The sequence below is a fragment of the Pleurodeles waltl genome, chromosome 3_1 (assembly GCF_031143425.1).
Source record: "Pleurodeles waltl isolate 20211129_DDA chromosome 3_1, aPleWal1.hap1.20221129, whole genome shotgun sequence".
Taxonomy (NCBI): Eukaryota; Metazoa; Chordata; class Amphibia; order Caudata; family Salamandridae; genus Pleurodeles; species Pleurodeles waltl.
The window spans coordinates 649,952,664-649,968,005 of NC_090440.1; the positions used below are offsets into that span (position 1 = coordinate 649,952,664).

A 15,342-nucleotide genomic window follows, 5' to 3' on the forward strand; every position below is an offset into this window, starting at 1 on the left:
ACCAACAGACACATGAATCAGAACATGCTTAGTATTGTCTGAAAACGTAGGTATCGTATTTGTGATACTACAGAAACTTGAAAACTTAGCCACTTCGATGGTAAGGTTCAGAATCACATGCTAAAGTTCTGCGTGTATTCCCACTAAAAGCCAGGAGAGAGTGTTGCGTTCCTATTAGGAGTGGTGAATGGATTTTCCCCCCTGCTTGGGCTGGTAGTCCAATGTTCTTATTTCTTCTTCAATGTGTGCATTCAGAGAACATTCTGTTCAGCTTTCCAGCTGGTTCAGGAAGTCCCCGTCACTGTACACAAACCAAACAAGCATTTGCAATGCAACAGGTTCTGCACATTTTAAACAAGTTGATTGTCATCTTTTAACAACAGTGCCCATGAGCAAAAAAAAGATATAATGAGGTTAGCAGAGCAGCCTGAGAAGATGTATGGCCCACAATAAAGATAAGCAATGCCCTTTGTGCGAAGTTGTGAGTGCTGGCAAGGAGGGGCCCTGGAGAGAGAAAGAAAGACTCTGCGATGACATAAAAGGGCAAATGGTGTTTCTATTTAGTAAAGTAAGCTTATTTTAGGTGCCCTTTATTGAGTAAAATAAGCTTATTAGTAAAATAAGCTTATTTTAGGAGCAGAGTAGAGGACAGCACAGGAATAAAGTCAAAACAAATGTCAGAAACATGGGAGGAGGTGGGAGGAACGGAATGCTGCAATAAAACGCAGGCAGCTACCAGCCTCAAAGAGAGCACCAAAGAAATGTCGAAAATAGTCCGTCACAGCAACAGATAAAGAAACCAAAGTGGAAAGATACAGTTCCTGGTCACTGCTCTGAAACTGAAAAAGGAGGGATAAAAAGGCAGAACTAACTAGCAAGAATTTTTAAAGGACCTGGCAACCGACAAACGAAATTGCTTTAACCCACAGTATAAAGTATACTTAAGTATACACCAGGTCAACCAAAAAAAAAAAAAAAAAAAAAGAGACAAAAAGCTTGCAAGAGAGACCTGAAGAAGCAGGGAGAAAGAACCAGATGAAGCAGTCTGCTGACATTTTTACATAACATGTAATATTGACATCTAGCATATCTGACTGCTCTCATCAACTGGAGAATACTGTACTGCTTGTTTGCTGTATCAAAAAAATTGCACTGGCTAATTAAGCTGTTGAGGTTCGAGGGCAGAGTCTTCAGACAAGAGTCTAGAGCCACTAAGGTACAGGGCACATTATTTTATGCCCTTAGATTACACCAACAGCAGGTAGATCGTGTCAGGGCTTCAATTTCCCTCCAACTGTTTCAATCTCCTAGGCTCTACTCAACATCACACATCAACAATTTATTAAATCATTCACTCTCAGCTGTCGAGACAACAGCTCAGAAATACATGGAATGGAGACACGCAGGGTACTACACAATCTCAAGGCCAAATCTAAAAGATTGTGTCATCTTTGCAGACAGGTTTTTTGGTGTTACTGCATGTTGGTATGCTGCATTAAAAACTTAAAATTAAAGCATGTGCTTTGTGGTCTCTAGGCATGACCTTTTATTGTGTGTCACTAGTCCCAATCTTCATGACTGATAAAAAATTCTGGTATATGATTCCTCTGGTTATAATGGCTATCATGATCAAAACTTTAATCTCTAAAGATATGATGGTGTTTGTAAAAACTAGTCCTGAAAGTTGACCTGTGTAGTGTCTTGTGCAAGAAAAAATAATGAAGCATATAAAAGGGATTGGTGCAGGTTTCATGCAGGCAACATTGAATGAATGAGATGCAGAGCACTGTGAAAGAAGCTTGTCAGGCAATATAGGGGAAGCCATGCTAATGCAAGCGACACAACGTGGACATCACTAAGATTAAGGTTAACATTTTCTTTGATTGTTTCAAACGTCTCATTCAATACTTCCTTAACTCTTTCTCCACTTCAAGGCCACATGCTCAATAACATTGTACTTACATTTCATGCTTCCTCATTATGATGTTACCATCTTTAGTTCCTCACTTCAACTTACTATCAACTTTGGGGCCTCTAGCCATATTTCTCCCCCTCAAAGATTTATCAGTCACAAATGCCACCCTATTTACTTTTTATTCAGTACTCCTTACTTCCTTTGCAAGGTCTCATCCTAGCTAGCTTTGCTTTGTCTTGCCCTGTGTGATACAGGAAGCTTGTGATAGCAGTTCCATCCTGCACATAGTAGACAGAATTCACTACCAAGTTAATGTTAACTCCTCCTATATAACCTTCTCTACTAAATGTTGTAAGACAAGAAATGTAGTGGTCAACAATACACCCAGACCAGCGATAAGGGACCCTCTAAGTACTCCTAGGTATAAAACACTGTCCTGGCTTAAAAACATGGTGGGAAATGCATAACTGGGATAACTGTACCAGACTGGAACAATCAACCTGTATTGTAAAAGGGTGTGGAGATTGTCCATGCTGAATGTCAAAAGACATGTCTGAAGTGTTACGGTTTCTAAATATTCTTCACTGTGAAAGCAGAACCAGGGCCAGGTGATTCCTTTATGCAGTAATTTATTTCCCGAGTGACTATCTCCCCTCAATCTAGGTGCATTATTTCAGTGTCTGGGCAGCTTGATTATGCCCGTAAAAATGAAATACGAGATACGCTAAGTGGTTCAAAGTGGTAAAGAGTTTCTTTCAGTTTTCTCTTTGAGGCTTTCCTTTAATTTAATTTACAAGGACCCCTGGGGCTGTATAATAGAGCTCCTTTGAATTGCTATTTATGATGAAGATTGGGTAAGCTTTGCAGACTTATGGAGATTCATGTTTTTTTTCTTTTTCTGATTACAGCGAGTCAAATTGGGCCACAGCTGGAGCTCAGGAGCAGGTGTATGCTTATGGGCTTTTGGACAGGGATTCTCTTCTAGCTGGATAGCGACCATTATTCTTTGGTGCCCACATGCCTGTCAGTTTAGTTACTGGCCTTTTAGCGTTGTGGTGAAATCCACCACCAATCTTATGTATGGAGAACTTGCCTCTTCTGGGGCCTCAAACAAATCATTCAACCTCAGCCACAATTATTCCCTTGTAACTTTGCGGAAAAGGAAGGATGAAGGCAGAACAGCTGCAGCCTCTCTCAGGTGATAAGAAGGAGTATGAAGTGATAGAATAGATTCTTATGTGCCCCTGAAGTTCAGGCCACTTGCACTTGAGTCTAGGGATAACCAGAGTTGAGCTTTCATACATCCCTTCCAAAACAAGATTCCAGCCCTCTTCTTCTCCTGCTATTTCTATCCAGGAAATCCTAGATCTAACTCCCTCAGAGGGAAGATGACAGACACAATGGGGAAAAGCCCTATCATGACAGCTGAGAGAGTTGGGGAGATTACGAACCAAGTTCAAGGGAGCTCCTCTACTTTCTTTGCCATTCTTTCGAGCCCAGATCCAGCAAACGGTTCAGGGATAAGCAAACGTGTTTGAGTGACTGTGCTCAATGTAGTACACCCTAAAGCCTACATCGTGGAAATGTCAGGTGAGATGCAAAGCATCCTGTCTTAGGAATCATTTCCTAAGAACTCTCCCAAACCCCCTTAAGGAGGGCTCACACTTGTAGGTAGAATTGAGGTCTATTTGCAGCAATTATGTCATATGTACTGACCTAAGATGTCCTCTGTATTCGCTTTATCTCACAGCCAAATAGCACAGTGAGAAAGGCAGCAGCAAACGTCAAGGGACAAAGCAAGCATAAGGAGGTACCACCATCAGGTTACACTGGGTGTAAATGAAAATGTCAATTGGGGACGGTGTTTACATACACATTGCTAAGACCAAAACTTAAAAGAGAGTAAGGAGGGCATAACACATCATTCTATATTGCTCACCAGAGCAGGGGCTAACAAAAAACCTCCAACCACATCGAAGAAGGACTATGCAGAGAGTTGGTCTGCTCTTGTGGATTTGACTTGGAAGGCGGTCAATATACTCCAATTGAGTACACTCTCATTTCATTTCCACTGCCTCTCCAATGCTGCAAAAGCATCACAATTCAACCAACTTGGGAAGCTGAGTATTGTGCTCTTATGAATATATCAACGACCTTCATGGCTCACTGTGCTGCATTATTCTACTTCTGTTGCTTCGCTTCCCTTCATTGCCTCTGCTGCCTTGCTGCTGGGCTGCCAACTCAGTTAACAGCAACAATTTGTCCTCTAGTGAGAGCAGGTCTAGCATGACAAGCTCACGCAGTCACGCCTCAGGAAACGAGCGCTAGGTTGCCTCAGTCAGTCAAGTGACACTTCCCAATTTCTGTTTTCAGTGTTAAAACTGCAGCAGAGTTTATCCATTAGTGTAAGAGGATTTCTGGTCCCATCTCATTCCTGGATTACCCCAGGACTGAGTCTTTACACTTAGCCAATGCTGCTGTGACAGAACTGGAAGGGCCATCGATAGCTGTATCATAACGTGAACCCAAAACTCTTGAATCTACTGGCTATGAATAGAGTCGGGTCCCACAGGTAGGGATTATACCAAATTCAAAACAGCTCAAACCTACCTGTAAGAGTAATCCTAAAAAACAACAGTGAACTGTTTGTTGGATCTGATCATCTTCTACTTCAGGTTTTTTAGGTGAAGCCTCCCCTGGAATTCTGAGTTGCTTTCCTGTTTGGTTTTCATGTTTAGACCTTGCCTTTTTATGAAAAGGCAACACTTTCTTGAAGTCTTTTGATGAATTCCAGTGCAGAAATCATTTCTCTTCATATGGCAGTGCCCCAGACAGAACACGTAGGCTTTGTGTGGGTCTGATACCAGTATCTATCTGCCACATAGATGCACTTACTGTAGACACAAAATGAATGTAATCTCGGGGGAGAAAAGATCTTCTGCAAAAGTGGATGGAAAGAAAATAATTATCAGCCTTTCTAAATTTTAAGATTTATGTTTCTCATTTGGTAATTATTTTTAATTCTGAGGTGCTCATACGTCTGTAAGTTATTTTTCAAGAACAGACCCTCAAGCTCTGCAATAGTAGGGAAGGTTGAATAATTGTTCATTTTCTTTGCTCTTTCCCATCATCTTGTAAGCATTGCCATCTGCAAGTCCTCTTTGCTCACTTTCTCTACTCACATCCTCTCAAGCAAGCCTTTTCCCTGAGCCTTTTATCCTCTCCCTCAACCTCAAAATATGACATTTTACCTGATGAGTGACTTGCCACTCTCTATTTGGCATTTAAAGGGCCAGTCTGCTTACTATATCAACCATGCTTCTCAATCCCCTGCAAGTTACTCAACGTTTCTTGCCAATCTTATTCTAAAGGCAACATCCTGATCTCTTTTGCTCCACCTCAAACCCCTTTTGAAGGACTTTTCTTCCTTCTGCTTTCTAAAAATTTCTGTTCTGCTCATCGAAGCCTCCTGAAAGCCAAATAGCTTATATGAGAGGTATTCTTAATCCATCCATTAGGAATCCCTAAGGGGGATTTAAAATGGACTATCTAAAAACAATAAGTGGCTTGAATGCACTGCTGGGAGGACCATGCTGTAACTGATGCAAAAAATTAAATGAAGTTTTCGGACCAAAACAATAGGACGTCTCCAAAAGATACAATGGTCTTGTACACCCAAAACGGTGTAGAATGGAAAGTGGAATCATGCAAGTAGTGCATATTTAGGCAAGTTCTTGGGTTTAGAGCTCTAAACCTGATGTGGCTACCCCAGAACTAAGGTATGCTGGGGTTGCTCCATCTGTGGAAAGGACAGATCTCTATGTCTAAAACATCTAACCTGCATCCACTTTGATGTTACCAATACCCTTTTTGCCTGTGGGGACAATACAACACAGTAAAGTGGTATAAGGCTGGCACTGCTCGGCACACATCTCACCACTAATCTCCTGGCAGAGAAACGGTACGAGGCCTGTGCATGCTCATGCAAAGGCTGTGGACTACTAGAAGGCGTAAAGGCAAAAAGGGAAGCAAGAGCAACCACTTACCCAGACCAAAGTACTCAAGCCCTGAGGATAAAGACAGGGAAAGCAAAGAAGGGGAAAGAAGAAACATCATCAATTGATGAATATACACAGTCTTTTTTTGACCTACTAAGTTACCATCTGTGTACAAGGAACTAAAGGCCGAGCAGTGACATAGTGCGGACACCATCACCAAGCACTTTTATTATGAGCAGTGTCTACCTTCCAACTGTCACATTAAAGAAGCAAAATGCAGTTCTTCGTTAGACGGATATGGCACTAAAAATGTCAATACTAGCGAAAAGGAGACAAGTAAATGTAAGAATGACTTCAGGCAATTTAGTGAAAAATCATTATAAATGTAAAAAATGAAAACTTGAAAGAAGGTGAGTGTATGTGTGTTTCATGTTCATCGAGGAAAAGATCATATCATGAAGGTAATCAATGCTAGGTAGCTCTCAGTCAAATATTCTGAAAGCATTACATGAAGTCTGCCTCAAACCTACAAAGGCAAAAGTATGAGCATTTATGTAGGGATATATTCAAAGGTCGTAGCTTAACTTAGTATTCTGTTACCACCAACCCACCATGAGACAGCCAAAAAATACAACCAATAGGATTTTTCCTGTGTGGGAGAGAGGGGAACAAGCATACGCATCAGAGAGGGTCATGGATTAATATTTTGTCCACTTGTTAAAAATGCCCACTTCATTTCAGAAGAGCTGATGTTTAGGGCTGCAAGTTTTCAAAGCAAGTGCAGCTTTGTAGTCGCTCATACAAGTGTCCAATCAATTAAAATCTTTACTATAGAAACTACTAAGAAATACCAACAGTGGATGTTGGGGAAACGGTCGACTGATCGTCCTTCAGAGAAATATGTTATTTCAATAGGACGTGCCTTTAACATGGCAGTATCTTTGTGCCAGAGACAATGCAGGTGGTCTCTGAAGAAGGTGGTCCCTGAGATCAGTATCAAATGTTCAAAACTGCTCTGAAAGGAGTGTGTGTAATTATTAAGGAAAGCATTTAAGCAATACAGTTATGAATGGGTGCAGCTTTTAACAAAAGAAGAAATCTGAATAAAGACAAAGGCGAGCTGACGTATACTCTAAAATGATACTTTAAATTTTAATTTGATCTCGGAGGTCTCCTTTATTTATAATTGGAAAGCAGATTCTTCATGCATAGTTAACAGCGAAGAACGTCTATCCTCAGTGGCAATGCTAGCTTAATCTAGATTGGATGACTGCAAAGTCCTTTTATTTGAGGATGGCCCTTCCTCTCCAGAGTCATACAAACTGAAGAAAACAATGACATTATACTACTTGGGAACACCCCAGATTAAGTCACGCAGTGTTAATCTTGCATGAGATGCGCATGCTTCACACAAGACCTATGAACTCTTAAGGTACGCTGCTCGGTGCATTGGACTTCTTTCTGGATACCTATCCTTTTTTTTTTTTTTTCAAAACATAACTGTCTACTTTGATACTTCACTTCCTGACACCTGCACTCCTTGAACTTTCTTTGCTACGTTTCACATTTCAGAAAATCTAAGACGCTATGCAGTGCGTTTTCTATACTCTACACTGGCCTGTGGAACTATCTTCCTTTAATTCCAAAACCAATGACCAGTCTTTTTTCCCCGAAACACAGAAACTGTGTCTGTTTATACTGTTGGATGCATAATTCACAGCTGAAACCCTTGCTCAGAGTTCAATCTTTCCTAATGCTTAGAAACGTTATTGGTGTTTTTTAGCATTCTGTGTAAGGGTCATACCATAAAATACACAAGGACAAGGCAAGAAGTGCAGGGTAGCAATAGGAAGGACAGTGCTACTTAAAATGGAGAGTGGAACCCGGAGATAAAGGTTAGGGAAAGACCTAACATTAACGAAGGCCTGAGAAAAACTTTTCGAAAACACTCAAATAAAGTAAAGCAGACAATAAGGCAAGAAAAAGCAGAAGGAAACCTCTCTGGTCCACTGATGTCTTGTAACCAACACCATAGCATTCTTCTCCAATAAGCATTGTTTCTTGAATCAGCTGACCTTGAACAACGGGAAGAAACCCCAATTTTGTGCCTTTTTCATGCAGTAGTTTGCAGCCACAAATACTCTGAACTTTTGCCATACTGAAAGGCGTTGGCAATACTCCTGCTCACCAGAATGCAAAACAGCAGGCGGACTTTGTCATAGTTTTGTAGGAGGTTTTCCTGCAGCAGTAGCAGGCTGTTGACTTTTGCTTCTCCCACATCAGGATTTCATTCACTGAAAGGATTGATGGTGCAATTGCCTTTATTTGTGTAGTTGTCTTTCCCAGACATGAATGTGGAAATGTTGCTTGCTCTTGCCAAAGCATTTCCACATAACTCTTGGAATTCATTTTTCTTATGAAGGCTTGGTGATATTTAGATCTCTGCTTTAGTTTTCATTGTTTGAATTTGAATATGCCTGAGAATCAAGCAACAAAAAACCTTGGTATGGTAATTCAAACATCTAGTGTTGTGTGTGGGTTAAAGATGTCAGTCTAAGTCACAAGGAGAGCAGGGTGAATAGCATATGACAGATATCAGCAGTTGCCATGTCCGCAGTATCTCTCACCAGTTCAATACTGTTACTGTCAATACTATTACCAGAAGTGAACAAGCCTTCTTTAAAGATCTCTTAGAAGTCTTGCCACTTGTTGCTTGTCAGATGGTGAACAAATTGGTTTAAGGAATCCCAGAATGGCCAGTGCTAACGCGTGAGGAGGGCGGAAGAGCTCTCAGACCGGACAATACCAGCAGATGTTTTCTTCACCAAGCATTACATTTCCTGCTTTTCTTCTCTGGAGGGCAGGATAAAGAGGAGCCAACCACAATTTATTTTTCTCTGCAGTCACTTCCAACAAAGAATATGCATTATCTTAAGAGCTCCAGGGAAGAGAAAATAGGTTGTAGTCTCTTATCCAACTGTCTTAATTGGACACACTGAAAAAGGTTTGATAAAAGGTCCCCATCACCGTGTCTAATGGTCAAGGAACCAAAGAAAACAGTTGGTGTGTTTCCGATTTTGTTAGAATAGACTAAAAAATGACAGACATGTACTTCAGATAGCATGGTTTGGATATGGATCTTCATGTTCAGCTCTATTAGCAATTTCAAGGAACACTACGAGGTCTTCAATAGGTGAAATCCTGGATGGAACAGGTACACCTGATACTGAAGATGAAGCAAACCAATCGCTAGAAAAGATGGAGTCTGAAACAGAAAGCTCTGAAGCATATCTGTGCCTCCTACCTCTCACTGGGCATTCTTTAAATATGTGGGGGGAATACCCATGAGAAGACTGTTCATCAGGCTCCACATTCCGCCTTTTCTCGTGAGAACTGCTCGAAAGTCAATCCCCCCTGGCAGAACAACAGACTTGAAATGGTGTACCACCTGTAGTTTGTAGTGGAGTCAGGACCGGATTAGATTGAGGCACATATGGTTGCTCCAGAGTCGAAGTATGGAGCACTGTCTGTGAGATTGGAACTTCAGCTGTTTTTTGGAAAATATAAGCCCTTTGTGGCGATGTAGACAAAGCAGAAGGCTGTACTGCAGTATCATCTTCTTAGGCTTCTAGAGCAACCATATCATCTTCCACACAATGCAGTGAATTTGGGGATAGCAGTATTCTTCTCCAGGTCTTATGAGAAGAGGATGACCTAGCTCAGTCAAACAGAAACTCTGAGAGATGGTCAGCCCACCTAAGAACAATGAATGCCACATTGAGGAGCTTCTAATTGGGTACAGGTATGGGAGTTCTGGTGAACTTGGTATGCTGCCCACCCAGCTCTCGAATTGAGAGGAGGGTCACTATCCAGAGATGAGGGGGAACCTGCTCATGTCGTCTCAGAGGCAGATGATGACGCAGCTGAATAAATACTTTGTAAATTTCTCTCCTTCAGACACTGAGCTACAGCCCTTATCTATCTCGTAAGACATTTTCCTCTAAAAATCACAATGCTTGAATGAGTGTCAGGGAACCACAATACAACTCATGGTTGCTTCCACAGGCTAGAGATTTGTCAAAGAGTGCAGAAATGGCAAACACAAAAACATGAAAATAAATAACCCTCAGGAAATATCAGCAAAAAATTGCTTAAGTTACTGGAAACAAATAAGAATGACAAAAGAAGTTGAGCAACAACAAAAAACAAAACAAAGAAACAAAAACAAAATTGATGTTTCTAGCCAAAAATTCTGAATTACAGCCAAGGTGTTTGCACACTTCCTCACAAGGGAAAACATGCCTGTATCTCTGTTAGGCATGATGCAGCAGTGTGGCCTTTGGTAATCTTGAAGTGGCTAGGTTATGTTTTAAGAATTATACAGTTACGTATTGGAGGCACCCTTTTCCGTGTTTCTTTTTCATTATACTGCAGAAGTGTTTACAGTCAAATTAGCTTTTTTATTTTCAATCTGGCTGCTTTGATAATAGTAATTACGAAAAAACACCAGCAAATGTAACTTTATTTGGGCGTATTTTCTAGTTATTGATTTTAGAACACATGTATTTATTAAAATGTGTTTCAGAATCTCACACACATACTGACATATTCTACCTTTTATGAATGCTGGAGAGAATACCATGATGAAAAACCAGCAGAGCCCCGACAGTAGTAAGTCAGGATTTGAGCCCAGCTTTACCAGCAGCAAAAGTCACCGTAAACTCTTTGGAAATATGTAAGAGAAAACAATGCACAACGTTTGATAGCAGACAGAAAGGGATAAAAAGTGATGAGATGGTGCTTACTTTGCAATCTGTATCAAAACATACGGTTGCTATGCTAAATATACCACATAGAATATAGAGTAGAACTACTTCAGTACAACCTCAAAGAAAATATCACAGAGTACAGCTTATCACATGAGTGCACCACTGAGAACCCAAAAACCTGACCCTTCAGTGTGGTTGTGCATTGCTATCGCAGTAACAGTGTACAAATCAGTGTAAAAAGTACGCAGGGCAAAACATAAATAAGCACCCTTGCATAACCCACATTGAGATAATGAGATAGTGTGACATTATACACACCTGCAATAGGCACATAGCCTACTCCCTGTTGATAGACGGTGGGCATCAAAACCACTGGTTGGGGCTGCATCATCATGGCTGCTGGCAGGGTCTGTAGGGGGGTACGAAAGCAGAAGATCAGGGTCTGAAGCCTCATTTGAACTTTGTGTTTCATCAAATTTCACTTTTTCCTATGGGACAGAAGGACTTACATGGGGACTTTGAGAAGTCATAAGAAAAAATGTACTTACCTGTAACTACACTATTCCAGTGTTGGTTTCATGGCTCCACATAGTTGAACATTTCCTCATCAAGTTGAGTGGCGCACAGCGATAACACAATAGAGTTAAGTCAAATTTCCATAGTAACATGCAGAAAACACTATTAGTCCACTCACCTCATTAGAAATGACCCAAAGTCCAAACAATGAATTTAAAGCACAGGCAGCTCCATTCCCTCAAAGGACACAATAGTTTAGATTTTTATAGCACAGGTGTGAATGGTGGAAATAAAGAGAGACTGATTGAATCTATGAAATTTACCAATGTTGGACAACTCTAAATACAGGTAACCTTTTTCTTATCCAGCACTGTATCCTTTATAGATTTGAGCTACTAGAACTGGACTAGCAATATCAATGCTAGTAGCATATGATAGAGCTATTTATATTTCAGGCAATAACATCAGTCAATGTCACCCAATACTGAAACAGTTGCAAATAACCATTGAGGCAGGAAGTGACTTATGTCAAGAAGATTTCAAAGTACTGCTTAGCCCGCTGCAAAGTCTCTGGACTCATCTGTAACGAGGCAACAAATGTGCAATGGATCTTCCAAGTTTGTGACCTGCAGATGTTGCGTAGGGTAACTGTAGCACATTGGGCAGCAACGATGTTTGTGGAATATCTGTGCACTAATTTAAAGCTGAACATCAACAAGGCCGAAATTAAATAAGTTACTTACCTGTAACTGTAGTTCTCCAGTATTGGAAGCTTTCATAGATTCACATGCTTGAATACTTCCCCGTCGTCAGGATGGGAGTCCCCGGTGGTATATACAACCTAGGCCTGAAAATGTACATATACAATACATGGCCTAGGCCTCAATTGAATAACCTATCACAGTCATTTTGTCAAATAGACCCAAACTCAATTTTGAACCAATCAGATTGCCTCACCCCATAGAACCTCCTGTGAGGAGCTGCCTTCCCTCAGATTTTCCACTGCACGTTGTGCTCAGGAGTCTCCTTTGAGCTCTGCTCAAAACTTTTCTCTCAGAAGACCACTACCTGAATTTTGGACATTTCTTTTCTTCTCTGGTGCTTCAAGCTGGCTGCCATGTCAGAGACACCAAGAAAGGGCCTTTTAAGATCCTATGCCTCTTGTTTGAAGAAGAGATTATATGTGGATGTTTAACATGAGTAATGCATTTACTGCTTATATCCCAGCCATAAATAAAAAGGACTGCAAGATATGTAGAAAATTCCCTACAAAGACTTTGAATGACAGAGAGGGTTGTCTGCTTTTGCGGTTTCAAAAAGGTAAGGCTGGCCACTCAGCCTCTGATGAGGATAGCGCCTCTTCCTCTATCTCTGCTCCTAAAACACCTGTTAAAAGAAAGCAGGAAGGTTCAGATGTTCAAGAGCCACCCAAGAAAATGGCACAGAAATCAGCTGGGACCTCTTCAAAACATCACAGCTCTCCGCAGAAAAAGAGAACAGGCATTCCTAAAGGGTCAGAATACCTCGGTAATCCTCCAAAAAGAGTGTTTCTGAACCGGCTACTCCACCTTTGAAGGTTCTACACCAGTTCAAGAAACCAAGTTCTGCACCGTCGACGGTGCCATCGTCAACAGTACTTTCATCGTCGACTTTCGTCAGTGACACCTGTAATAGTCACCCTATCAATGTTGACGGCAGCGGCTGCAGGATCCTCGTCGACGGGACACCCCACAGCATGTGAATCTATGAAAGTTCCAATACTTGAGTAACTTGATCTTCAAGAACAGCACATCACCAACACCCCACACGCCAAGAACCCTGGGCTCATCATCAACAGCAAACTCGACATGACCACCCAAGTCAATGATGACGCAGTCTCATGCTTACATATCCTGAAGATGCTGAGGAAGATTTTCATATGACTCCCAATCAGCAGCCATCACAAGCAAACTGGACTCTAGGAACACACTTTATGCTGGGATCAACAACAACAAAAAACTCACCAGAAGGCTGCAAATCATTCAGAAATGGCAGCCAGAATCACTCTCAGCCTCTCATGCCACACTCATATCATATCACACATGAAGAAGCTCCACTGGCTGCCCACTCACAAATGAGCATAATTCAAACTCCCTGCCTAAGCTTTGAAGAAACTACATAACATGGCCAGCATACATCAACAATAGCATCTACTTTCACAAACCTTCCATACACTTCCGCACATCCAGACTCTGTGCACAAACCCCGCATATATGGAAAGCAGATCTGGGGGTCGAGACATTTACACTGCTCCTGAAGCACGAAATAACTTGCAGCTACACACAAGCACCTGCTCCGCACTTCTTTAATTCCACAAGGAGCTGAATATCTGGCTTCTCGAGTAATCTCAGTAGACCTTAGGTGTGCCTAGACTCAAACCTGCTCAGAGTCAGCATACCCTTGCAGGTGATAGTGCACTCTACAAATCCACAAAACATACACAGAGGAATGTAGGGGCCGATCTTTCTTAAAATGGCAGAAAACAGCAGTAGAAGTTACCTACCTAGTTATTCCTCGCCAAACTTAACCATAAGGCCAAAATTTAACAAATGATTAGACTTCCTGGATGTTTTTACTGGATCAGGATAGAACACTATCCAGTGAGTAAAGAGTCCTTTCAGTCACCAACATACGATTCTGAAAGAAGGCTGTGTCCACCAACAGCTTTTTTTTTTTAAATGGAAGGATAAATGCAAGATAAACCCATCCTTGCGTTACCTGTACACTGTGGTTCGCCAGTATTGATATCTTTCATAGATTCATATGCTTGAATCTTCCCAGTCGTCGAGATGGGAGCCCCTCTGTAATTTTAACTAGTAGAATAAAGTCTGTCATCCAGGACTTTTTTCATTACATTTCCTCATATGACTGAGGCGCAATCTACATAGTTTTGTACATGACCAAACTTCAATCATTCAGAGCAGAGATTGCACCCGTCCTTTTGTGGAGAGACTTCACACCTCAGATTTTGAAGCACTAGTGTAAAAGTTATCCATGCCACGCGAGGAAGAATATGAAGGTGGTGAGTAACTGAATGGGGAGGTGGCTGGGTCGCATGGGAATCCAGGAAAGATATCAAAACTGGAAAACCACAGTGTACAAATACGTAACTTGTTTTTTTCCAGTATTGAATCTTTCTTAAATTCACATGCTTGAATCTGAATAGCTAGCAGATCATCATCAGAGAAGGACAGAGAAAATACAGAGAAACTCTATGCGGAGGGGGGTAACATCAAAATGTATTTATGCATAATTAACCCCTTCGCTGCCAGGCCTTTTCCCCCTCAGGTGCCAAGCCTTTTTTGGCTGTTTGGGGCAGTTCGCGCTTAGGCCCTCATAACTTTTTGTCCACATAAGCTACCCACGCCAAATTTGCGTCCTTTTTTTCCAACATCCTAGGGATTCTAGAGGTACACAGACATTGTGGGTTCCCCTGAAGGAGACCAAGAAATTAGCCAAAATACAGCGAACATTGTGTTTTTTTTTTAAAACAAAATGGGGAAAAAGGACTGCAGAAGAAGGCTTGTGGTTTTTTCCCTGAAAATGGCATCAACAAAGGGTTTGCGGTGCTAAAATCACCAACTTCCCAGCTTTCAGGAACAGGCAGACTTGAATCAGAAAACCCAATTTTTCAATGCAATTTTGGCATTTTACTGGAACATACCCCATTTTTACTACTTTTTGTGCTTTCAACCTCCTTCCAGTAAGTGACAGAAATGGGTGTGAAACCAATGCTGGATCCCAGAAAGCTAAACATTTCTGAAAAGTAAACAGAATTCTGAATCCACCAAGGGCTTATTTGTGTACATCCTACAAGGGTTTCCTACAGAAAATAACAGCAGAAATAAAAAATATTAAAATTGAGTTGAAAAAAACAGCAATTTTTCTCCATGTTTTACTCTGTAACTTTTTCCTGCGATGTCAGATTTTTGAAAGCAATATACTGTAACGTCTGCTGGACTCTTCTGGTTGCGGGGATACATAGGGCTTGTAGGTTCATCAAGAACCCTAGGTACCCAGAGCCAATAAATGAGCTGCACCTTGCAATGGGTTTTCATTCTACACCGGGTATACAGCAATTCATTTGCTGAAATATAAAGAGTGA

At 41.2% G+C, this 15,342-nt stretch overlaps 1 protein-coding gene across 2 annotated transcripts in view; it reads right to left on the reverse strand.

The window, feature by feature from the left end:
• The window catches only part of TOLLIP (toll interacting protein), a 199,891-nt gene that overhangs the window by 38,518 nt on the left and 146,031 nt on the right, over positions 1–15,342 (reverse strand). For both annotated transcript variants that reach the window (XM_069223148.1, XM_069223149.1), the window contains exon 5: positions 11,001–11,091. In XM_069223148.1, the coding sequence (XP_069079249.1) occupies positions 11,001–11,091 (91 nt within the window). The remainder of the gene's footprint in view (positions 1–11,000; positions 11,092–15,342) is intronic.